The sequence below is a fragment of the Pleurodeles waltl genome, chromosome 9, assembly GCF_031143425.1.
Source record: "Pleurodeles waltl isolate 20211129_DDA chromosome 9, aPleWal1.hap1.20221129, whole genome shotgun sequence".
In the NCBI taxonomy this organism is placed as follows: Eukaryota; Metazoa; Chordata; class Amphibia; order Caudata; family Salamandridae; genus Pleurodeles; species Pleurodeles waltl.
This window is the reverse complement of record NC_090448.1, coordinates 799,848,885-799,874,911: the sequence shown is the minus strand read 5'-3', so window position 1 is coordinate 799,874,911 and position 26,027 is coordinate 799,848,885. Positions and strand designations below refer to the sequence as shown.

General features: G+C 46.4%; 1 protein-coding gene across 1 annotated transcript in view; it reads left to right on the top strand.

Annotated features, from left to right (window-relative positions):
- Nucleotides 1–26,027, top strand: part of LOC138259998 (solute carrier family 22 member 6-A-like) — an 850,707-nt gene that overhangs the window by 605,185 nt on the left and 219,495 nt on the right. Inside the window, exons 6-7 of the mRNA XM_069208044.1 lie at nucleotides 19,376–19,491; nucleotides 24,162–24,376. Of these exons, the coding sequence (XP_069064145.1) occupies nucleotides 19,376–19,491; nucleotides 24,162–24,376 (331 nt within the window). The remainder of the gene's footprint in view (nucleotides 1–19,375; nucleotides 19,492–24,161; nucleotides 24,377–26,027) is intronic.

The window sequence follows — 26,027 nt, the reverse complement described above, 5'->3', positions numbered from 1 at the left end:
ACTGGAGGGTGAGGTGGTGATGGAAGCACTGGCTGATGTTGGGGTGCATGCAGGTGTGAGTGTAGACGTCACAGGGAGGGAGGAGGGAGACGAGGAGGAGGGGGACACAGAGGTGGTTGTGACTGTTGGAATGTCTGCATCTGGGTGTTGCTTGGGTGAGTGTTTGTGGGATCTGTGGTGCTTGTGTTTGGATGAGCTGCTCTTGGGTGTTGAGGTGTGTGCAGGATGGTCTGATGGTGTGGATGGGATAGGCTGAGGAACAGGAGACAGAGAAAGGCTGGAGGCAGTAGGAAGAGGGATGCTGGAAACAGGGACAATGGCTGCCGTCAGTGCTGAGGCCAGAGCAGTGAACGCTCGTTGATGGGCAGCCTGACCCGAATGAATGCCCTCCAGGTACGCATTGCTCTGTTGCACCTCCCTTTGCACACCCTGGATGGCATTCAAAAGGGTCGTCTGCCCAACAATGAGCGTCCTTACCAGGTCAATGAGCTCCACACTGAGGGCAGCAGGGGCAACAGGGGCAGGGGTTGAGGTGCCTGGGGCGAAGGAGACGCGCGCCTTCCTGGGCGAACGGGCACGGAGCGAAGACTGAGGGGCTGCTGGGAGGGCGGGGCTGGTGCGCTGGGAGCTCCCATTCGAGGGCGTGTCGCTGTCGCTGCTCTCACCAGCGGTCCCCGTCGTGGTGCTCCCCTCGCCCTCCGGATCACTGGTGCCCTCGGTGTCTGTTCCTGGGCCCACCGGGGCCTTGTGTCCTGCAGCTCCCTCGTGCTCCGATGCCAAATCTCCTCCGCCTGATGATGCTAATGCACACATGCACAAGAAGATGAAGAGAAAGGGTGGGGGGAGAAAAAAGAAGACCAGGTTGAGTGCATGCAATGTCAACACCGTTGGCGGAGAGGACAGACACAGGAGCCTAATGCACTAAGCCGCGCATTCGGGGTACACTACTCAGTACTACTGACTAGGACAACAGGCCAAGAGACGTCAAACGCGCACATGGGAGATGCTGGACCTTCAATGGCTGTACTTGTCACCCTACAGAGGTGGGGGCCGGGGGCACAGGCCATGCCTAAGGGAGAGGACTACACTACAGAAAGCGCCCTGGCCTAATGTCACCCACAGCCCTCCTCCCCCACCCAGACGCCTCCACTGCGCAGAAAGATAGGAGAATGTGCTGATACTCACCCCCTTGTGTCTGCTGTGATGTCTTAAAGCGCCCATCCAATTCAGGGTAGGCCACCGCCAGGATCCGGGACATCAGGGGGGTCATGGTGCGACTGGCACCCCTCCTAGGTTGGGAGGCCATCCCCAGCAGTGTTTCTGCGGTCTTCCTTGTTCCGCGGCGGATGTCCTCCCACCTCTTGCGGCAGTGGGTGCCCCGTTTATTGTGGACCCCCAAGTTCCGGACTTCCTTGGCGATGGCACGCCAAATCTCGATCTTCTGATGGGCGCTGACCTATTTGACATGTACAGGGTGGAAAGGAGGAAATCATCAATGACCTGCATGTTAGATGTGATTGGCCCCCCCCACCAACTTTGCCATATGGCACATGCTCTCATCTGTCGGGCATTGCACTCCTCATTCGCCCCCCACCCCACCAACTTACATCCACCCCAATCCACACAGGCATAGCCCATTCCATGTGCACCCGGTGTACTCACTTGTTGGTCTGGAGGACCGTAGAGTAGCGCATACTGGGGGAGGACCCCATCCACGAGCTTCTCCAACTCTTCAGACGTGAAGGCAGGGGCCCTTTCCCCAGTCGCAGCAGCCATTGTATCTTCCAGACCGAGGTCACAGCAGCACTTGCAGTATAGGTCCTCTCCTGTGGATGATCAGGTCTCGAGTGATTAATCAGATAGAAAATGGCAGTCACGCCCGCGGCGGTGCGTACCGCGGCGGTGCGTACCGCGACCGCCGGCGCACATCGTCATTGGCTCCTGAAACCCATAGGCTTCAATGTTAACCAATGCGGCTTTGCGCCGCGGTCTTCGACCGCCTACCGCCACGGTGTGCCCCGCCAGCGCATTGACCTCACATCCCATTGTCCCACTTCACAGGTCAGGCAGCCGCCATTTCAAGGGCCTACATGGCTTAATTTTGACTGCGACACACAGGCCTAGGCCTTGTATTGCCACACATACACGCCTTTCAACCCATTGCCATTCTTTAACTGTGCAAGCTGTCTGTACGTACCTGTGGTTTGCCTGACTCTGTGCTCCATGTTGTCCTTCCTAGGCACCGTCCACTGGGACTTGGGATGAGAAGGAGGAATCCTCGCGTGTACCGACCGCTGGTGGACCTGTCAACAATGGAAGAACGCCATATAATACTTCGATACAGACTTGACCGTGCCACTATCCATGAACTGTGTGCCCAGCTGGAGCCAGCCCTGATGTCCCCCATCCGCCAACCCACATGGATTCCCCCTCTGGTTCAGGTTTTGTCAGTCCTCCATTTTTTGGCAACTGGGTCATTCCAGACCACAGTGGCCATGTCATCTGGAATGTCTCAGCCTATGTTTTCAAAGATTTTGAGCAGAGTGTTGTCTGCCCTGATGAAACTCATGCGGAGCTACATCATTTTCCCAGAGGAGGGTGACTTGCCTACAGTGAAGGGTGATTTCTATGCCCTTGGACATATCCCCAACATCATTGGTGCCATTGATGGGACCCATGTGGCTTTGGTACCCCCAAAAGACGATGAGCAGGTGTACAGAAACAGAAAAAGTTATGATTCGATGAATGTCCAGGTGGTCTGTTTGGCTGACTAGTACATCTCCCATGTAAATGCCAAGTTCCCAGGGTCAGTGCATGACGCGTATGTGATGCGAAATAGCAGCATCCCCTATGTGATGGAGCAGCTACAGAGACAACGTGTGTGGCTAATAGGTGACTCTGGTTACCCCAACCTGCCTTGGCTACTGACCCCAGTAAGGAATCCCCGGACCAGGGCAGAGGAACGGTACAATGAGGCCCATGGGCGAACTAGGAGGATCATCGAAAGGACCTTTGGCCTCCTGAAGGCCAGGTTTAGGTGCCTGCATATGACTGGGGGATCCCTGATGTACTCACCAAAGAAGGTGTGCCACATCATCGTGGCCTGCTGTATGCTTCACAATCTGGCATTGCGACGTCAGGTGTCATACATTTGTAAATAAGACAGGCTGAGTCCTGATTGATTTCAGTGCAATGTGTGATTTATTATTAGTGCATAGATATTGGTACATGATAGTGAAACAGTGATGGGTGAGGGTGGAGTAATGTCCATGGCGGAGTCCAGTTCTCAGTCTCACAGGTGCATTGTCCATATGCCTGTGGCAGGATGGAGCAGGGGCAGTTCAAGGTTTGACAGGGTGACAATGTGGAACAGTGGGAGGACTTCAGGGGGTATGTGATGCGGGCGGGGGACTTGACATCCTACTCTGTCGGTTTTTTTGATCTCAGGCTCCTTTTGCGGGGCGGTTGTTGTTCAGCAGGAGGTGGGGTTCTGGTGGGCTGTCGTTGTGGTGGGGCCTCCTGTCCACTAGCGCCGGCGGAGGTGGTAGGCTGTTCCTGTTCCTGGCTAGTGACAGGGGCCCTGTGTGATGCCACATGGTCCCGAAACGTGTCCTCTATACGGTTCAGGGCCTGGACTATGCTCCCCATAGCGGTTGAGATGTTGCTGAGTTGGTCGCTGAACCCCATGTAGCATTGCTCCTGCTGTGCCTGGATCTCCTGGAACCTGGCCAGTACCGTCGCCATCGTCTCTTGTGAGTGGTGGTAGGCTGCCATGATGGTGGTGAGGGCCTCTTGGAGAGTGGGTTCCCTGGGCCTCTCCTCCCCCCCTGTCGCACAGCAGCCCTCCGAGTTTCCCTGTTTCCCTGGGCCTCTGTCCCCTGGACGGTGTGCCCACTCCCACTGCCCCCAGGTCCTTGTTGTTGTTGGGTTGGTGGGTTACCCTGGTGGCCCTGTAGTGGTAGACACACCGCTGCTTGACCTGTCCTAGAGACAGAGGCATGGGCCCGCTGGGTGGGAGCTGTGCTGTTGTTCCCAGAGGGGGTTGGGTCTACAGTGGCCTGTGTCTGGGTGAGGGGAACCGACTGCCCAGAGGTCCCCGATGGTCCGGGCTGGTCGTCAGGTTCCAGGTCGACAGAGCTGCTGTCATCACTAGGGGCCTGTTCCGGGGGTGGGATGGACATTTCTGGTCCCTCCTGACCGGTGTGTTGTCGTTCGTGACCTGCATGGGGTAAGAGGGTATGGTTATTGTTTCTGTGTGTGCATTAGCTTGCGTTTTATGGGTGCCCTTGTCCCCCAGTGCTGGCATTCCCTTGGGGGAGGTGTTGTGAGGGTGTTTTGTGGGGGGGGTGATGGGTATGTGCAGTGGTCATGCTTAGGTGATGGGTGTCCATAGTTTGGGGGTGGCATGCAGGGGTTGGTGTTGGGTGGGTTGTGCTGGGGAGACATTCTCAGGGAGGATGTGTGCTGGGGGGTTGGGCGTGAGGGTGGGGGTTAGCATGCTGGGGGGGGGTGAAGTGGTTGGCCTTGTACTTACCAGAGTCCATTCCTCCGTGTACTCCAGCGAGGCCATCAGGATGCAGGATGTTGAGTACCTCTTGCTCCCATGTTGTGAATTCGGGTGGAGTGGGTGGGGGTCCCCCGCCAGTCTTCTGCACTGCGATGTTGTGTCGCGAGACCATCGAGCGCACCTTCCCCCGTTGGTCGTTCCATCATTTGCGGACGTCCTCTCGATTTCTGGGATGCTGTCCCACCGCGTTGACCCTGTCCACGATCCGCTGCCAGAGCTCTGCCTTCCTTGCTATGGTGGTGTGCTGGACCTGTGAGCCGAAGAGCTGGGGTTCCACTCTTATGATCTCCTCCACCATGACCCGGAGTTCTTGGTCCGAAAAGCGTGGGTGCCTTTGTGGTGCCATGGGGTGGTGTGTATGAGGTGTGGGGTGGTGTATGTGATGATGTGCGTGTTGGTGTGTGGTGCTTTGTGCTTCTATGTGGTGTGTGTGATGTTGCGGTGTGCCTCTGTGTGTCTGGCTCTCTATTCTCTGATGTGTCTCTGTCTCACCTTCGTCTCTGGTTTTTGTTGGTAGGGGTTTGTGGGTGATGTGGGTGTGTGTTTTATATTGTATTGGATGTGTGGGAGTGGTGTGTGTATGTGTTTCAGGTATGTGCCTTTCAAATTGTCCAATGTGGTAGGGGTTTGTAAAGGTGTGTGTATTTTGACCGCGGCGGTGTGTACCGCCAATGGAATACCGCGGTTGAATGACCGCCGCGTCGATTTGCAGGTCATAATGGGATGGGCGTATTTCTGTTGGCGTGGCGGTGGAGGTTTGGTCTTCTCCAGTTTACCACTGGCCGCTGATGTGGCGGACTGCAGTGGAGGGCGGATTTTCGGAGGTTTTGCAGTTGTGGGTCAGAATGTCCGTGGCGGCTGACCGCGGCCGCGGCGGTATTGTGGCGGCCTTCTGACCGGCGGTAAGCGGCTTTTACCGCCGAGGTCAGAATGACCCCCAAAGTGTAATACAAATTTTTCCCTTTACTACAAAAATTTCAAAAAGTAAAACCACCCTCTCCACCAACAACAGACCCAACTCCTCTCCCAAAACAATATCTCCTCAAACAATGCCCAAACAATGCCCAAAATGTAAATGTCCATAAAAGTCCAAAGGAAAGTGCAAAAGAATAAAATGCTCTGCCGAATTCCCACCCTCTCCACCCACAACAAAACGCCCTCCCACCAAAACAAAATAAATAAAAAATGGCTTAGGAGTCTGTAGGTCTTGAAGCTGAGCCTTGCGGTGTGCCATCCTCCAGCCCTAGTGCACCAGCTCATGGAGCACATGGTAATTTAGTAGCCAGTCCAAAGGGGGGCAGCACTGGTGGTACAGATGCAGGCATCTCCAAGCTCCTGGCAGTGCTGGCGCCTACGTGGTCTAGAGGTTGGATGTGCAGGTGGCTGGCTGCTGTAACCTGGGCCCAGGGCAATGGTATGTGCTTCACCCTCCTCCATCAGCCATTGATACTCCACACAGGTGACCCTCAACCTTTGCCGCCGGAGCCGGGCTGCTATGTTCTGCCAAGTCAGTGGTGGACCAGCAGGAGTAGCTATATCAAGAAAGAAAGAAAAAAGGCAAATTGTAAACAATGCTCTGTTCAAACACTTGTTTAAACTTATAAAGTGGTGCAGTAGCAGTACATTGCTGGTCCCCTAAGGCCTTTGGAATTCTTGATGTGATTAGGATAGAAATAGGGACATGATTTTACCAACACATGCCTCAAATAGAAGCATTGACAGGCTGAAAGGAATTAAGACAGCATATCCCCAGATTAAAAAAACAGTGATTTTTCTTTTGAGGATTTCCTAAAAAAGTAAACCACACAGATATTTGGTGTGGACAAAGAAAAATAACTCTCATTGATGAGTGAGGCATCATCCACTATGGAGTCCAAGGATTCTACTCTTGGAAGCGCATTGGGTACTAAGTTTCTACTCTCTGCAGTCTGCAACTAGGGCGGCTGCAGTGGGCAATTATCTTACTTTTATTCCACTGGCCCTGCTCTTCTCCAAATGCCTTTCAATTGTACCCTGACTCCAAAGAGACACATGAATAATATATGTTGAAGACATCATGCATAACATGTGAATAATAGATATACTGTCTGCTGTCAGTAGATACTGGGTAAAACACTGCATTGCAGTACAGGAAAAGGAATGGGATGTATAGATTTTGCTGGACACGTTTGTCACAGAGTATCCCATCTGCAAGCAAGCAAAACTTGAATTCACAGACACTTAAACCCACTTTACTTTCTGGCCTCACCCTCAAAACCAAATTATTTTAAATACACTTGCTTGGCAATAAGGAAAGGAAACTTGATTTACTCTACTGTAGGGTAAATTACAGGGAAAAGGCTGGGTAGGTACAGTAGAGGTTTTGCTGTAGAATAGTGGAGTGTCACCGACCTTCATGTGCCTAAGCTTTGGCTTAGTCGGTCACTGTAGTTGAAACTGAAAGTTTATTAATTAAATCCATTATGGAAGCCATTAAGTAAGTATATGAACCACTTGGCCTATAAACTGGCACATGCTAAGAATGTTTTTTAATGTGTTTGAAGGCTGAGACAGAACTTAGGAATAAATAAAGGAGTGAAGTACTAGGAGGTGACTCAGTGGGCACTGGAGGAAAGGAAAAGACACCTTGTTTTTGTTTTGGTTTGCAATCCATTGAAAGCTTTGCAAATGTTGTTTTAACCGAAGCAGATGAACATTGCACAGCCAAAACTGAAGTGCCGAATTGAATCATGCTGCAGTTAGGTCATGGCTCATGGGTTGTGAAATGCCCTGCGCAGGGACATCATGGATTATGATGGGTGGGATCTGCCTTACTGAACAAGTAGAGTGGGTATAGTAATAATTATCAATCACCAAGCGATGCGACTTACCACCTCCTGTCCCCGCCACAGCAGTGAGTGTCACAGTTTCGGGCGGGTCTGATCAGGACTCTGGTTGGGAAACCCCTTGAGGTCACAGAATATCCCAAAGAGGTAGTGTACTAGGGCAGAAGAGCAGCTAGAGGCATACATGGGAAAGGACAGCTAACGACAGGCACAGGAAACAGGAAAGTAAAAGCAGAACAACTGTTGTGTGAACAAACAGGAAATTGATTACTAATGGACAAACACCCTGGGGTTGTACACAGGGTAGGATGCAGAATATCCCGCAGTGACAGGGAATGTCAATGCCTCTGTGCAGTTTGCTCTTACAGATAGTCCCCCTGCCAGCCCCATAGAAAGGAGGCAGCGGAAGTGATTCTGTCTCTGGACCCTAGAGCACAAACAAGGATGGTACTTACATACACAAGACAAGCTCTTGTGGGTCCAGCTGGAAACACAGTGGCAATTCCTGGAAAAACAGCAATAGCACACTGTCACTGTTAGGCACGAAAGACAACGTATATCACTAGACAAGGATGGGGGCTGGAATTGCCTCCTGGAAACCAGGAGCCAACCCCAGTACAAAGGAGGACACTTATACACTGGTGAAGACTGATGGAAGACTTACCAGACACAAGTACCGAGAGGAAACGGAAACAGAAGGAACAAACTAAAATGCAGAGGCAGGAACTGAGAATAGGCTCAGGCTGAAGCAAAGGCATGACTAGGACTGGAAAACAGGGTGCAAACTTCTGGCTGGAACAAACAGAGACAGGAATGGGAAACAGAGAACAGCTTCTGGCTGGAGCAAGCAAGGGCACGGCTGGAATACAGGGAGTAGGAATAAGCAGTAAACAGGACTGGGAAACAGAGAGCAGGTTCAGGCTGAAACAAGGCAGGAGCAGGACAGAGAAACAGGGAGCAGGCTCTGGAAGAAACACACAGGTACAAGGCTAAGAGGTAGGGAGCAGACTTTGGCTGGAACAATTTGGAGCAGGGCAGAGAAATAGGAAACAGGTTCAAACTTTAACAGAACAGGAACAAGACTGTAACTCCATCCGATAAAGGGTCTGTAACACAAAGGAATCGAACTCCAATGCACAACGGGGATCTTGAGGAAATGGCTGCTTATAAGCAGTTCCAAGCTGCAGAAAACCCCAGGTGGAATCACATGACTGGGCTGCACAGGAGAGGTCTCAGGTGTGTGTAGTTTTAGACACTTGCAAGTTCTGGAAGAGAGGATCCGGTGAAAAGGAGCAAATGGACTTCTCCCATAGAAAACAAAGGGAAACAGAATCCAGGCTTTCCTGACTACTAGGCTGTGCATTATGGGATTTGCCGTCCCAGGAAGCAAATGTAATACTACAAAAGTATACCACGGCGAAAAGAGAAACAAACAGAAGTCAGCAAGGGACTCTAGATAAGTGTTCAAGGTGATTCCCAGGCTTCCACAGTCCCCTTACAGCGCCCCCTAGAGATGGGACGACCGAGTCAGAACAGTGAGTCTCCTTAAATTGTTGTGCCATCTGGCACTGGCTCAGGACTGGTGTTCTGTGCGGCTAGAAAAAACATTACATATTTTAGATGCCAGGCAAGCCTCCAACATACAGCCACAATACATGACCACATATCGTTCTGCAATGTCTTCTCTTCTATCTAAAATATCACTTTTAGACATTTCATAAAAGCCAGTCGTCTAGCCAACAGTAATGAAGGGGCAGAGCTATGATGACTGTGATTTATTGAAAATTCAAAGCGAACTGAAGAGGTAGAAAAAATAGGTCAATCAAGGACATATGGTTTTAGTAGGCCAATGCAATAGGACCGTCCCCATACTACTTTCAGGTCACTGCACTGTCATCAAAACTGCTGTGATACTGAATAATACATACAACTCAACATTGAAGGCTCACCATAACCATGGCCACTCATTTGAGCATGAGCAAGAAAAAGAAAGCCTTCTCAACAAACAAGCGTAGAATAGCTTGCTTGAGTATGCAAACTCTGCAATCTTCACAGTGGAGTACCTAATATATTCTTAGTCCTACAGCACAGTTGACAGGGTATATAAGGTAAAGGAGAAGAAGGAAAGCTTAATAATCAAGCAGTAGAAATCTACAGATTAGTACAGGCAGGAGGAAGTCAGCTACAGAAACAAGAAATATAGAAAAAATGATAATGGAGGGAAGGATAAGAAGAATTAACAAACATTAAATAGAATGAAGAGGATTGGTGGTGTTGGCGGTAGTACTTTCACCCCCACTGCACTGATGGTGGCAGCTGCGGCCTGACCCTCTGATGCCCTCTTTTTCTTGTCCTTGGGTGCTGATGTAAGAAATAAAGAAGATAGCAAAAATAGATTAGTGGTACAGTTAATCTCCCGAAATTTTGACAGGCAAAGGCGGACACAGTGCCACATAGACTTTTCTAAATCAGATTGCGTATATTACTAAGTGAACTATTCCTAGTTTCCTAAACCTTACCTCTGCCCTTTTCCAAAAGTCCTAAATTACATTTGGAACTACTAATGCATTGTACCAAAACATATTTTCTTGGCAACCCCCTTTGATGGGTCAACTCAGTCAGCTTCCCTTTTCAGTGCATAGATGCATAATGCACATCACTGGGAGATTGCTTGGGATTGTACGAGCTACATAAAAAGAATGACATAGAGAACACTAACTCACTCATATTACTACTAATACAGTACCTCTTTCTTAGTGATAGGACAGAGGAGTCTGCATGACTTCTTAAACAATCAACCCAAGCAAGCGCCTGGAGCAATAAGTACAACTAGGTAGAAATGAGCACCTGTCTGGTTCAAATTGGATCACATAATATTTGTAATGTTACTTTAACATAATCTACCTCTGGCTGTGAGCAGCATGCTATTTAAAAAATAGCATTGTAGGGCACAAGAAACACATATTTGCTCAGCAAGCCCCCCCACCTGGACACTCAGAAGATTTAGCAGGTCCTGCTCCCGGTTGAGGATGTCAGCCCAGCGGTTTGCCAACTGCTGTAGGATGCCCCAAACTCCAGTATGCCTCCACATACACCAGTGCACACTCCCACATGGCTGCTGACACTTCCACAGGCTGTATCCACTACCTGGCCTGAAGCCTGCTGTCAGTGTTGAGGGGAGATGGCGCTGCACCAAAAAAAAACTAGTGCAGCCACCTACCCCCTCAGAGAAAATGGCACGAGCTGCACCCCTTGCAGCGCCAGCAACCGCAAGGTGTTTGGTTAGCCCCCTTGCACTAACGCCACCTCACCTATGCTCTGCCAGGGTGCAGGGTGGGGAAAGAAACAGACATAGGAAACAGAAGGAATAGAAAGGAAGAAATGAGGAAGTAAAAGGAAAAAAGGACAAAAAGTCACAGAAAATAAAAAAGACAAAAATGTAAAATACACAAACACAAATACACACACTCATATAATAAAGGTAAAAGAGTAGTGTATAAGGGGGTATGGGAAGGATTACAGAGATTGAGAGTATATTGAAAAGTAGGCCCAACACCATGCATAGAACAGGAAAAACTAAATGGCCACATGCACATGCGTGCGTGGTGCAGTTTGCGTTCACTTTGCAACGCAGAACACACTACTCGTACCAATCAGTGCAATGGGGTGGCCAAGCACAACTCTGCCCATTCTAGCAGAGTTTTTTAGTCACTTCACCAAATGCTGTGTAGCAGAACTCTGTGAGCTCCACCCAGGCCTACCTCTAATGTAGGCACTACAGGCCCTACATAACTCCAAGGACAGGGTGCAGTTCATGTAAAAAGTTGGACAGGTACATTTAGGCTTTCCACTACTGCAAGGCTTATTTCTCCTGTAGGATAACATTGGATTTATATTACATTTTCTAAGTGTAATTTCTAAATGGCAAGCGATAAGGTCTGCATGTTTGGTGTTTCTGGAATCACAATTTAAATTCCTAACTTACGGTGATGTAAGATTTTATTCCGAAAATGCCACTGCAAGAGTTGGCATTTTCTTGCCTTAGCCATTTGATGCCTGCAGACTGTCTCTGGTAACATGCCTGGGTGTAGTTGGCAGTTGGGCTCTGTGTGTTCCCCTGAGACAGCTACACCCAATGGGAATTTAGGTGTGACTTGATGGGTCATACTGGGCAGGGTGGGAGGGAAGAGCTTGATCCAGCCTCCTTACACCTGAATAGGCTGTTTCCTGTCCCCACACAAAAGGGCTGCATACCCCCTGTAGTTAGTCTGGAGCCAGGGAAGGCACTGGGTATACGAACTGGACCTCTGACACCATCACTTCAGTACACTTCTGGTGCTGTGGACACTCTGCCATAAAGAAGGACTGCAGTGCTCCTAAACGGCTATCACTCTGCTGGACTCCTGCTTTTCTGTGCTAACCTGTTGCCCGCTGCTCCATTGCATGGAAGTGAGAAGGACTGGATCTGCATCTCTCCAACCCAGAACCCAGAGTGACTCCAAGGGCGCCTGGGATGATGTCTCAGAGACACAAAAAAGTTCAAACCTGCTTCTGAACCTGGACTCTTTCATCTGGAAGTCTACCCTGCCAAGTAGTGCCACCCCAGTCCTGGACCCTTGGTAGTGGGCCTAAAGTGATTCCTAGCGGGAAATATGCATCCTTTCTGCTGAGTGGTGCATCCCCGAGCAGAACCTATGCATCTCCTGGGATGGACAGGATCCACTTAAACTCCTGAGATATCTGGAAAAAATAGCAAAGTCTAGGAAGAAAAACTTGGTAGATTGGACCTTTTTGAGCATGTCATAAAACCTAAGGAAGGTTGCATACAAGTAAAAAACAAATTGAAGGCCGTGCCTATGAGTTTGAAAGAATTTGGGCAAACTTCTGTATCAGATGTCTGGTGATGGTGTGATTGAACCTGCTGACTCCTCACTGTGGTTATTCCCCATAGTGGTTGCATGGAAGGACAACAATGAGCTAAGAATGTGCATCAACTCAAGAATTTTGAACAATTTGGGTTGGTGGTCATCCTTTACCCAAGACGATCAAATGATTGTCAAGTTATCAGGAGTAGTATGTTTTTACCAAACTAGACATGAGATTTGCATACCATCAGATAGTTCTGGCAGATGAATTAAGGCATCTCCTGGCCTTTGTCACTCTCAGTGGTGTATTTCAGAACTGAAGAATTCTGTTTGGGCTTCCCTCATTTGCTGCAGTATTTCAGCAAGTGATTAATTCAGCAAGTAGGGGTCTTCCTGGTATTCTCATTTTAGAAGATGACATCCTTTTGTTTTGGAAAAGTTGAGATGAGAATTTAGAAAGACTTGATGACTTGCTTCTTGTCTCAAAAATATGGGTTTTAAATGTGTCTTTGAAGCGCGTGAGTTGGAATATCTGAGACCTATTGTTTCTGGCAAAGGCATTGATCCACTGCCTATTGCAGGCTATTGAAAATGTATCAGGTGCCTAGAGATTGTCATCATCTTCAAGCATGTCTTACTATGTGTGAATGTTTTGCAAAGTCTATTGAGAATTATGGAACAAAAGCAGAGCCACTTCACAAGTTTTAAAAGAAGAATGTAAAGTTTATTTGGCATAGACCACACGATTTAGCCTTCAGTGAGCTAAAATAAATAACACAGATGTTCTTTTTGCAGAGTCCTAACACTCCTGGCATGCCTTTGTTTATAACGGTGGATGTGAGTGGAGTAGGTTTGAGAGGAGTACTCTCAAAAGAAAGGTGAGGCTAAACAGGTTGTTGCTTTCGCTTCACGCACTCTCTGAGATCGGGAAAGGTTGTTATTGAATCTGAGATGCTCACCTGTATATGGGCAGTTGAGAGATTTAAGGCCTATCTATGACATAATAACTTACTATTATGTAGTGGTCACAAAACTTTGGCACTTATATTGAATGGTTCTAGTGTCAATTCTACCAACGCATCTTCTAGATTAATCAGATTCAGTGCCAAACCTTTTGAGTGCAATTTTGAAGTTAAGGACATTCCGGGGGAGGGCATGGGGGTATTAAACTCCTTGTCTTGTCACCCTTAATAATGTGTTGAACTGAGTGAAGTGGAAGATCTGCAGGGTGTAGATTGTTTTATTTGTAGCTCAACAATTGTGTTGATGAAGTGCTTTGAAGAAAGACTGAGGAAGGATTGTATTTTAGGGAAAGTCATTGAGTATTCTAAAAAGGGATGGTCTTGAAAAAATAGTCTTTCTTTTAATCTACAACCTTGCAGCAAAGTATAATCTGAATTGAGTGTTGAAGATGGTATGTTGTTTCGGGGTGACAAACTTATTCCGCCTTGTCATGCCAGGAGCAAATTAACAGGCATCAGTCATCAAAGTGATTACGTTATTTGGGCAAGAGATTGAGAGAGACTTATTGGTGGCCAAGTATGGATAGGAATGTGGAATACTGGATTGGAAGATGGTCCACATGTTTTCAAAATGATAAGGGTCTCAAAGCCCCCACACTGCCAATGAGTGCGATGTTGATTCCCAATAGAGTATGGGAAAGAGTGAACATTGGCTTTCATGGTCTTTTTCAGATACTTACTGTTGCTCAACGTTATTTATTTGTGTTAGTTGACAGCTTGTCCATATGGCTGGAAGTTAAATCCATTAGTGAGCCAGACACAAGTGAAAGGTGGAGAAGTGTGGCTCAATGGTTAGAGTAGCAGACCCTGATGCAGAAATCTGGCCCGGGACCAGCGTTCAATTCCCGTCTCGGCGGGTCTTGGGCTCAATTTCCTCGGACCTGATAATTCTCACATCGGTGCCTAATCTAATTCATGGGTCCCACTCTGTAACTCTGGGCAATAGCTTGCTTAATCTCCACAACGGCCCAAACAGTGCTGGGATGCCTGGCTTCACCTTGGAGATTGCCCAGGAGTGGGCACCTCACAGGGAAAAGCCAGGAGGGGTTCCACAGCGGTATGCGTACAGCACCTTGAGACCCTAACGGGTGAGTAGTGCGCTAAACAAGTATGAAGTTTACAGTTTACAAGGAGTGTAATTATGTTTCTCACTGATGTGTTTCAGGGAAGGTTTTCTTTCTGAACTAGTGTCAGACAATAACGTATAGTTCACTTCATGGTAGATGAAAAAAATTCTAGAGAGGGAGGGAGGGAATCAAGGGGTCATTATGACCCTGGCGGTCACTAAACCGCCAGGATCATGGTCTCGGTCCAGCTGCGACATTCTCCGCCACGGTCAAACCACTGACACCGCTAGGCTGTCACCATCCTGCAGCCTGACGGTCCCGGTGGAAGTAATCTGCCAGGGCAGCACTGCAAGCAGCACTGCCCTGGGGATTACGAGTCCCCATCAGCCAGCCTGTCCATGGCGGTAAACACTGCCATGGAAAGGATGGTGGAATGGGGGACTTGTGGGGACTTGGGGGCCCCTGCACTGCCCAAGCACTTGGCATGGGCAGTGCAGGGGCCCCAATGCACTGCCCCATCGGGCATTCCACTGCCCGAATTACGGGCAGTGGAATGCATGACGGGTGCTACTGCACCCGCTGCACTGCCACATTCCTGCCAGCTCCATTTGGAGCCAGCTGCAATGTTAAAGCCCTGTTCCTCACTTGGCCGGCAGGCGGAAACTCTGATTCCGCCTCCCGACCCAGCGGGGAGGCCATAACAGGGCTGGCGAGAATCAGGCCGCACAGGCGGCCAGATGGCGGGATGGCATTGGCGAGCGGCCTCCACTTCCTGCCAATGTCAAAATGATGGCCTCAGTCTTTATCACCCACAAGCAAATGGACAGGTTGGGAGAGTGAACCAGATGGTCACTAAATGTGTCGGAAGAGCAGTTATTGCAGAAATAGATGTAGGGGATGCCACATGTGTCATGTTGTGGTCCTACTGCAATAAATACTGAAAGTGCATCTGGTCTTTCTTTTTTTTTAAACCCTGAGAGCAAGAGTTTTGCATGATTTGTTGCAACCAGGTTGGTTAGATCATTTATGGAAAGGTGTTTTCAAGTGCAACACTTTTTAGGATGATCTCACTTAAAAGGCTTAGAAGAATATTCATTTTAGACAGCAGAAAAGGAAAAGTAGATTTGATGTAATCAAAAGTACTAGATGCATCATTTATCAAAAAGGGAACTTGGTTTGTGTCAGCTTGCCCAAATCTAAACTATGAAAGAAAAAGTTAAATCCAGCTTGTCTTATGCTGTTGAAGAGACTAGTCAGGATGGTTGTGCTGTATAGTGCTTAGTTTGAGCCAGTAGGGGCCACTGGCACTCATTTTTGTGAAAAAGCACTTATTTTTCTGAATCAAATATTTCCCAAGAGCAAGAGAGGGAAAACAAACAGATCGGAAAGACGGAAGAAGAAAAGATGAACAAGCTTCACTAAAGAAAGGTGCAGACACCTGCAAAAGTTAGACAAAGGGGCAGGATGTGTCTAGTAGTGAATGTATGACTACCAGCTTTAGTATTAGGTGTGTCAATGATTAATTGCACTGGCTGCGGGCATCTGAGCAGAGCTTTCAGTAGTGGCACTTTTTCTTTTATAAATTAATCACTGGTGCTATAAAATTGTCAAATGGTCAATAGTGTTCAATGCTGGAATTGTGTGTTTGGGTGTTCCAAATAATTTGACACCAAGATCAGCTGATGGTCATCCTGCGACTGGGAGTTGTTGTGATGGGAGTTCTGTAGACCTTGACACTTATGGTGTTGTGTCATGCTGCAATAGGAGTACAGAGGATCTTCCTACCAATAACGTGAATCCATGTTGCAAAATGAGGTGCACTTTTCCAGTCAGGGCTTAAAGTCTATGTGGTTGGGTAAATTGTTCTGTAACAGAATGTTTCTACATGCGTTTTATTAAAAAAATTGATACTGTTGATTTCACATGCAGTTAGCGTACTTAAGGCCTGATTTAGAACTAGGTGAACGAGTTACTCTGTCATAACAGTGATGGATATTCTTCTGCCGAAATGTAAATCCCACAGGATATAATGGGATTTGGATTTTGGTGGACAGGAATTCTGTCACTGTTGAGACAGAGTAACTCATCCGCCAATTTCTAAATCAGGGCCTTAGCTTGGTATTTTATTATGGTGGAAGTCAATTATTGTGAATTACAGTCTTTATCAGTTGGTGTAATCAAATTTTTCCTTTTTGTATTTTTAGGACCTATGTACATTTTGTGTTATCGTTTAAAGCCTTTTTGTGGAAGAGGAGAGGTGTGTTTGTTATGTCTGTCTCTTTGCTGATGTGTCATCCTGTCTTATGTTGAATTTGTGGGCTTGTGAGCGTCCTTCTCCAAGGGTTCGTTATGACGAGGTGGCAGTTACAACGGACAGAGATGCTGGAAGCAGCAGGGACAGAGGAGCTGCCTGTGTAATGTTTAACTTGAATAAATCCTTCCAGTTCTAAACTACTTGCCACCCTCCTCCGAAGCTTCATTATTCAAGTTGCAGGATTTTGGTAGATTTAATAGATTGACTTCAAATTAATAGGAAAATTAATTTGCTCCTAATATATTCTGATCGTAGAAGAATTCAATATTTTTCAATTTATCAGCTCTTTATATACCGGAGCAGTTATGAATGTTTTTCCAGTACGTATTAAGACAGATGTACTAGATGTCACAATGCTAAGGAGGATAGATGCATATGCTAAGGCATTGCCATCAACTTGAACATTTTTGGTGATCTATTTTTTTGAAAATAACTATATGTGGAATAAATATCCTTCTAGATCCGTGTCTACCTCTACCGGATCACTTTCATGAGGCCATGTTAGTTGTGGGTTACTGCATTATTCTTACATTCTTCAGGTTTCTAGTAACGAGAGTGCTGCTGCACAGAAATGACGCTCCCAAGAATTTCCAGCACTTGCAGTATGGTAGAGGATGTTAATAAACTACGTTGTGAGCTCAAGTAATTTGTAGGGGTAGGCGGTGAACTTCGCTCCACTTGCAGAGTTTTTTCCACTCCGCGCTCCACGTTAAGTGCAGAGTTCTGAAAAACTAGTGGGGCAGAGAGGAGTTTTTTCCTCACTCACGCTCTTCAACGGTGAGTTGGTGAGCACGAGCAAGGAAAATCTTACTCAAGACCACAACTTGGCGAGATTTCTCAATGCGAGTGGTCGCAGTATGGTTGCTACCGCTCACATTGAGAAACCTTCCGTTCACGTTTAGGTAGCTGCTGCTCAAGTAGAAAATCAAATTGAGTGGCAGAGAAGAAGCAGTGCCCTCTTGTGCTGTGCAGGGAGCCGATCGGGCTGATTTTTCAGCACGGGACAAACACCTGGTGCTAAAAATCGGCACGAACGGCGTGACCTAATGCACTCCACTGCTTGTGGAACTCCGCGTAGTGTGGCAGAGTTTTTTGGGCACTTCGTGGAGCTCCGCATAGCGCAAGTCGCAAACTCCATCCAGGCCTATTAATTTGAAGATATTTGCGGCCCATTGAAAAGAGGCCCAAAGAATCCACTAAATTAAATAAGCCTCAGCGTTTTATGAGTAGAAAATTAATGAGTAGATTTCTCGTACTGTGAACCAATGTTGGTTTGAAGTGATTTAAACAACATTTTCTTTTTTTGAGTTTTAGTTGTATCCTTGAATAATAATAAACGTTTCTTCAATAGGCTGCCCTTCAAATAAATTTTACAAAAAACAGCTTGCATCCACCCCACAGATTGTCACAGCTTGCAAAACGCTTCTTGTCTAATAGCAAACACTATCACAATTGTTTCCAAGGACAGCACAAATTGGAGGAACCTTCTTGTCTAGTGACAAACACCATTGCACATACTGCCAAGAATGGCACAGCGTCTCAAAAACAACCACTTCTGATGGCAAAAGCATCACACCCGCTGCTAAGCTTTCAGGTTATCTTCCTTTACCATGGTAAACAACATCTCTCCCTCTGCCTGGAATGGGACCGCTTCCAGACTTCTTAAGACTCATTACATACACCATCACATCCACTGCCAAGAATGGCACAGCTCCTCAAAGCCATTCCATTGCAATCTCAACCACCATCAACTTCACAGCCAAGAATATAACAGCCTCCTATTAGCCTTCTGGATAAACACATATCACAACCACTGTCAAGAATGGCACAGTTTCCATAGACCCCCATCAATTCACAATGAGAGAGTATAAGGGAGCGAGTGGAAAGGCAAAAGGAGAACACAACCGTACTCTGCTCCCAAAAACACTACAAAATCACAACAGGGAGTACGGGGTTCTTTAAATGTAACGAGGGACGAATCAATGGTGTATCAATTGTAACACCAGAACCCTTGTGATCCCCTATTAGAGGAGAGGTATCAGTTAATCAGGTGCTGTGGAGAGTCTGGAGGACACAGAGGGGAATTTCCTTTACGGACTAGGTGGTCTCACACACTATATAGTGTCATGCTTCATCATATGACCACCTAGCACCACCCAGGTAGGACAGTACCACCTGGGCAGACTCGACCTCACTGTTAAAAGAACAGGAGGGAGTGCGTAAATTAATTCTGGAAATGGAAATGGAGGGATCCAGCTAAACTAAGGAATAAAAACACCTAAACAGATACCTATGTAATTATTTAATAGAGGTTCTGTTATTTACCTACCACACAACCCCGATTCGACACCATTGATTTGTCCCTCGTTACATTTAAAGAACAGTTTCCATAGAGTCAATAAACCCCATAACACCCAATGCCAAACATGTCTGAGCTTCAAGGTTTTTTTTGTGTCTAATAATTAAGACCATCAACCTCAGAATAATAATCTAGCTATCCAGAATAATTTCTAGCTAAGCACAAAACCATCACACACACACTGGCAAGAATGGCACATCTTCTAGGCACCTCCTGTCTAATGACAAACATCCCCCCATGAGCAAGAATGGCACAGCTTCCAGGTGATCAATCACACCCACGCACCCAACAAACCAGAGCTGAAAAGACTGTTAGGAAACAGCTCCTAAAGCTTTGTTCCTCTATACTTTCTCCAGATGCTGAAATCTAGCATGAAGAAAGAGCTGGCAGCTCAAAAAACCTCCCACAGTGTGCTAGACATTGTCCGCACACCCATGCTACGACGCATTTCCTGCTGCATCGGGGTCGTGTGGTAGGTAAATAAGTCATTGTAATTTGACAAATAGTTCAGTCAGAGATATTTGGGGCCATGGTTGTAATTGTAAACATATGGGTTGTGCTGAAGTAAAAATGTCTAGATAATAACAATAATGTATTAACATACAATGTATGCTCATCTGTATTTTCAAAGGTAACTGAGAATTATATAATTTTAAGACTTCTCAAAAAAAGTTTTTTTTTAATGCTTCTCTTTTTCTATCCTTAGACAACAGATGTGCGCTGCATTTGAAGGATAATGGCAGAATGTGTGTAGCGCCATTAGTAGTGCCACAGGGGCATATGTAGGAGCCTTGTGAGTCCCCGGAGTGTCACTTTTCATGATGCCCAAGTAACGCATACTACAAAATCATATCTGTGAGGCCAGGCAAAGCCACTTTGCATGGCTTTGGACGGCCTCATAGATATGGAGTAAGGCAAGGAAGCACAAGTCATTGCGTTTCCTTAATCTGCACCAGGGAGGTGTTTCCATGGGCATCGCAAGGGATTTCCCATGCAACTCACATGGATTTTGATGCATTCCCAGATTTACAAGGACTTGTAAACCTGGGAAGGTGTCAAAACCTTACGCCTCCCTGGGGCTTGTTTAATCTTCTTCCTATGTGTGCTGCATTCCGCAGCACACATAGAAAGAGAAGAAGCCTCTCGGGTTTGGTTTTGTGCAGGAAGGTGGCCTTCCTGCACAAAAACAAACCTGCGGACAACTCAGGCACACTTGCACCAAGGTACAAGGGTGCCCTTGTTGGAGTTCAACAGCCGAAACAGCACCTGAGCAGGGGGAAAGGACAGGAATGCACCATATTGCATAAATGCAGGGCATTGCTGCCCTTTTACTTTGGTGTAGGGCAGTGCAGCAAGGTGTGTCATACTCTTAATCCCTGAACCAGTCCCCTTAGCCACCGACTTCAAGTCTTCTAAGCCCATGCATTTCTATTGATGACAGACTATATTCCCTGTTAGAATTCCAAAGGCTCTATTATGTCCCTAGGCAAATCCCTTAAGCATTTTCAGTCCTAGAACTGAACATTTATTCATTCCTGCACCAGCCTCCTGAGTGCATTTAAGCCTAGAGGTGAAATTGTCTGTATCACTTGCATCCCCTGAGCCCATCTAGTCCTAATGGTAAAAATATCTTCATCAAATTCCTGACCCATTCAAACCTAGAGGTAAAAGCCATGGGAGTCCTACACGGAGCCCATGAGTCCATTGTGGTCTTGAAGTGATAAGCATTATGGCCCTATGCCCATATCATGAGCCAATCCAGGTCTCCAGGTGACACATTCTGTGCACATATGCAAGTTACTTTAGACCAAAGCTGTTACTAGCCACAGTAAAAAAGGTGGTATAATAAAAGATGTGGAGCTATAACATTCTATTAAAGGGGGCACAATAGGTGTTACTGTAAAACAAAGGAGCACAAAAACGACATATATATATATATATATATATATATATATATATATATATATATATATATATATATGTATACATATATATGAATGTGTATGTATGCACTAGGTAGTTACAGTTAGGACCATGTTTCTTTAGTTAAAGTGTTTTTTGTTTTGCTAATAACTTTGGCACCTTTTGATGAATCTTCATGAAATTTTCCAAATTTTCTCAAAAAATACAATGCATCTGTCTGGAAAGTTTTGGGGTGATCCAACAAGCGGGGCGAGAAAATACCTTTTCCCCATACATTTTTTCATAGGGATTTTGAAAAGGAATAGTGCCCAAACCACTGGATGGAATTACATCAAATTTGGAACAAAAGCATCTCTTGGTCTAGAAAGCACCCTTTTTGTTATTTGGTGTAAATCCGATCAGTAGTTTTTTAATTTAAATTTGTATATATAGTGAAGGTTCCACGAACCCTCCGGATGGCTGCTAACACTTCAACAAGGAAGTGTTGGGAGCCATCTTGGAACTCAGCTTCAGCTGAGTCCCTAAAGTCCCTAAAAAAGATTTTTAAAAAAGAAAAGGGGCCAGGGTAGGGACACCCTGACACCTTAGCTCTGGTGCGCGGGACCCACAGGAACCTATCCAGAGCAAAAAAAGCCATTTTTTAAAAACAAATTCTGCCAAAGTTGTGGAAGATCCGCGGATCTGGTGAAAATAAGAAAAAACAAGTGCGGGCTCCCACGCTTCTTTAAATTAAACCCCTGGGTAGGCCACGTCCCAGGACATGCAAAAAATAGGAAGGGAGCGCACTGGGCTCCCCTCCAGTGCTTACTGAAGCCCCAGGAACTGCCACCTCCCTGGGGAGATTCTAACATTGAATGTGGGGGGGGTGGCTGAATGGTCCCCGGTCTCCGGGGGCCACCACCTCCCTGGGAAAAACTGCCTTTATTTACAGGAGCCCCGTGCCCCGGGGAATGCCACCTCCCTGGAGCAAACATACAAAGAAATGCGGGCCCATTCAGCCTCCCCTCGCCATGGGGAACGCCACCTTCCTGAGGCTGCAAGGTCCCCCACCCCCCAAAAAGAAATTTAGAAGGCCGGTCCCCAGAACCGAAATAGTCAGGGGGAGGGGGTCCATGCAGACATGTGGCTAACTCCCACTGCTTGTTTTCCTGTTCAGGGAGGACCTGGCTTGACAGTACTGCTGGACTGTTCCCATGGAGAGCAGAATCAAGACTGATTTGCATATGTCTGGATCCAAACTGGAATGGTGAGGAGAAAAACTGGTGAATTTAGGCCAGATCTGTGACTAGGGTGAATGTTTGACATTGCTCACAGGTACGTTATAGTTGGGCTCACATTTCAAATGCATGAAACCATAGAAATTCACAAGTTATAGTTATAGTTACCTCAAGTAACTATAACTCGTGCCCTAAGGTAACTACAACTCGCGCCCTCGCCATGCACAGATATTTGTAAAACATTTTACTGCAAATATTACATTGATATTATCAATGACATTATGAAAGATGGCATGAGTGCCGTAATTTGTAGGGTAGTTAGCAGTACATGAAGAGGCACGAGTTATAGTTACTTAAGGTGTGGGTGGGTGTGTGAGTGGGAGAAATTGATTGAATGAGAGAAAGAAAGAAGAAAATGAAAGGGAAAGAGACAGAGTTTTTTATGCTTTAATATCTCAGATATTTAAAATGTGTAAAATAAAGAAGTATTTATTATTATACCAAAAAAACCTCTAATTTATTTTAATTAAAAAACAAAAAAAGAGGGAAATGAGTCCAGCTGGACTTGAACTCCCAAATAACACTGAGCTATGTTTTTTAACAAAAAGATTTAGTACTGTCCCTTTATATATATATATAAATTTAAATAAAAAGCCCCCACAGGCTACCTGGCACTGCTGGGGGAAGCCTTAAGGCTTCCCTCGCAGTGCCATTGCTTCAGCAAGCATGGAGCTGCTTGGACAGTAGCTCCGTCCTTGCTGAAGCATTTCATGAAAGCTTCTGATTTTGACAGAGGGGCCTGTTTCACATGTCCCGCTGTCAAAATCTTAAGTGTTTGTTGTGGCTTGGCTACAGCTGCAGAGCTGCAACCAAGCCATAGCAAACAGCTATGTCCTAGGGGTGAGCACCCCGGGACATAGCAGGAGCTGGCCCTAGGAGGTGGCAACCCTCAGGGCCATCGGTGGCTCCAAGGGGGGGGGGCTGCGCGGCCCCCTCCAACTTGGCATAGCCCCTGGGTGCGGTGGTCCCTGGGGCAGCAGAGGGGGAGCCCCCCGCAGATAAATTTCATTTTGCCCAGGTGGGAAAAGTAGCACTGGGGAGGTAGCAGTCCCCAGGGCAGCAAGGGGGCATGCTGCCCCAGCATAAAACAAATAAGCCCCGGGGAGGTGGCGATCTCCCTGATTTTTCACATATAAACCCCTGGGACTTGACCCACCCAGGGGCATTATAATAACTGAGTTCAGAAGACTGTGCTTCTTTTTTTTATTATTTTACGGCGGATCCACGGATCCACCGCAACTCTGCTCGTAAAATAAAAAAAAATGCTTTTTAGCCTTGGGCAGTCCCTTTCATACCCCACCACCAGAGCTAAGGGGTTATGGTGTCTGTACCCTGGCCCCTTTTCTTTATTTTTTCATTTATTTTTTTGGACTCTGCGTAGGCCAGTCCCAAGATGGTTGACAACATTTCTGTCTGTTGTTGATGTGTTATCAGCCAATGAAATCTCTGCATGAGATTGGGAGGGGTCACAAATCCTTTGCGTCCCTAGATATACAAATTTGGATTTTCTTGAATTTCTCTAAAACTACTGAACTGAATTACACCAAAGCTAAAAAAAAAAACACTCTTTCTGGACCAGGACTCATCTTCCTGCCAAATTTGTGTAATTTGGTCTGGTAGTTTTCGCGCTATCGCTGTGCAAAATCTATGTGAAAAAATTATTGGGGTAAAACGTGTTTTGGGAGCCCTCTTGTCTCGGACCCCAGGCGGATCACCACAAAACTTTCCAGGCAACAGCTGATGGGACTGGCACATTTTTTTGTAAAGTTTCATGAAGATTCGTCAAAGAGCACCAAAGATATAGGCAAGTAAAAAAACATTTTCCATGACGATTTTCTGTGTCTTCTTCTCGTGACTCCGCTACTGTGTCACCAAAACTGTCTGTACTGGAAACCATGGGGCATCCAGATCACATGACCATCTCTGTGCTTCTCCACCCCAGGTTCTCCACCACCTTTGCCTATTATGGTCTGGCCACAGACCTACAGAGCTTTGGACTCAGCATTTATCTAGTCCAGGTCACCTTTGGATCCGTTGACATCCCTTGTAAGGCCATCTCTGTACTTATAATGAGTTTCATTGGTCGGCGCGCTGCCCAGGCATGCAGCCTTACCTTGGCTGGGATAATCATTATGGCCAGTATCTTTGTCCCCAGAGGTGAGTCTTGTTTTTGGTATATATCTGTAGCCAATGAACCTCCTGCACATAGCACTATTTACTATTACCTACTACATCGTACAGAGTAGACATACTTTGGTGAAATTATCACTCTTGTTGAATTTTTTTTTTGGGTGGGGGGAATACCTCTTGCTTGATCACTCCATCACCCTAGCAGAGATATTGCCCTTTAGAATACTTATTAAACTCATTTTAGGAATGGTGCATGGAGTGTTTTCAGCACAGCTTGCAGTGTACACATGGACACATCACTTGTTAAATAGCACACATTGAAAATGATAAATAATATCTGTAAAGAGCTAATCGTTTTTTTATTGCTCGTCACTCTTATTATGTCTCCCCTGCACTTCTGCTTCTTTTCTCTTTTCAATTCCATCGATGAAAATGTCGCTTTGTTTATGTTTCCAATTGTATTTTACATATTTTCTTGAAATGCACAGCTTTGAGAAAGCCTCAAACTTTAACGGCGCAGTTAAAGGGACGAAATGTGCTTTGGATTGCCCTTTTTCCTGATTGTGTAGCATAATGAATTAAACTAATATAAATTAAATGTTGCATCTGAATATGCTTGAACTAGTAAAGATTAATATCTCCAAGAATTCTAAAATCTATTCTGGCTACACCATAATTCTTACAAAACAGGTAAGAATATAATTTGTCCGGAATAAGAGCATCTCGCCAATTCCGTGTCTGTGTTAGGCACTGGTCTTCACACTGTGGTGCACAAGTCCTGTGAACTGTGAAGAGATGTCGGGGGTGCCAACGCTTAAAATGTCTATGGAGGTCCCAGACTTCACACTAAAAAGCAGTGCTATGATTGACTGAAATTGAGAAACCAAGCGAGAGCATCTGGTAGTTACTCTGTAACAAACTATCAATAACAACTTTCATCAGTCATGTGCTGACTGCAGAGGGATTTCCTTATAACTCCCATTGCTGGAACGCCTCAAGTCCTATAAAATTTCACATTGTTGATGTTTTCAGGTTGACAGGCTGCTGTCAATGTCATGTTGTCAATCCTGTTTTTGAGAGAGCAACAAATGACAAGCACTGCAATGATTGAACTCTTAATTATGTAAATAGCTGTCAAGTGCCGCCATGTCTGTGCAACACATGTTCTGGTATCTTAGGTGACAGCGTATAGCAATTTGGGACGTGTGCTTTAACTTTTAACATTGTAAATGTGGGCTCAATGTTCACAGCTTTCAAAGTGTATTCTAAACGGCCAGGACTAACTGAAAATGCCTCATATGTCACAGAGCCTGGTGTGATATTGTGAAGATATAAGAATGAACATTATAAGTCACAGTTCTGGAAATGACACTTTCAGAAAGTTGGCATTTTCTTTTATTAACCATTTGTTTGCTGCGGCTCTATATCACATGAATAGGTCTAGTTGGCAGTTGGCCTTTGTGTATTCTTCCCAGAGAGCCACACAAAAGGGGGTCTGTGTGTTGGCAGGACAGCCCATCTTGACGAGATGTGGAGTGGAGCTGTGCACAGCCCCACTTGCACTTCAAAAGACTGCTGCACCAAGAGCCTGCCCTGATTCATAAAGCCTGCCCTGTGGCTTAGAGGACTTTCCTGCTGCTTGATACCTGCTTCTCAGCTTGAACCCAGGATGACCAGA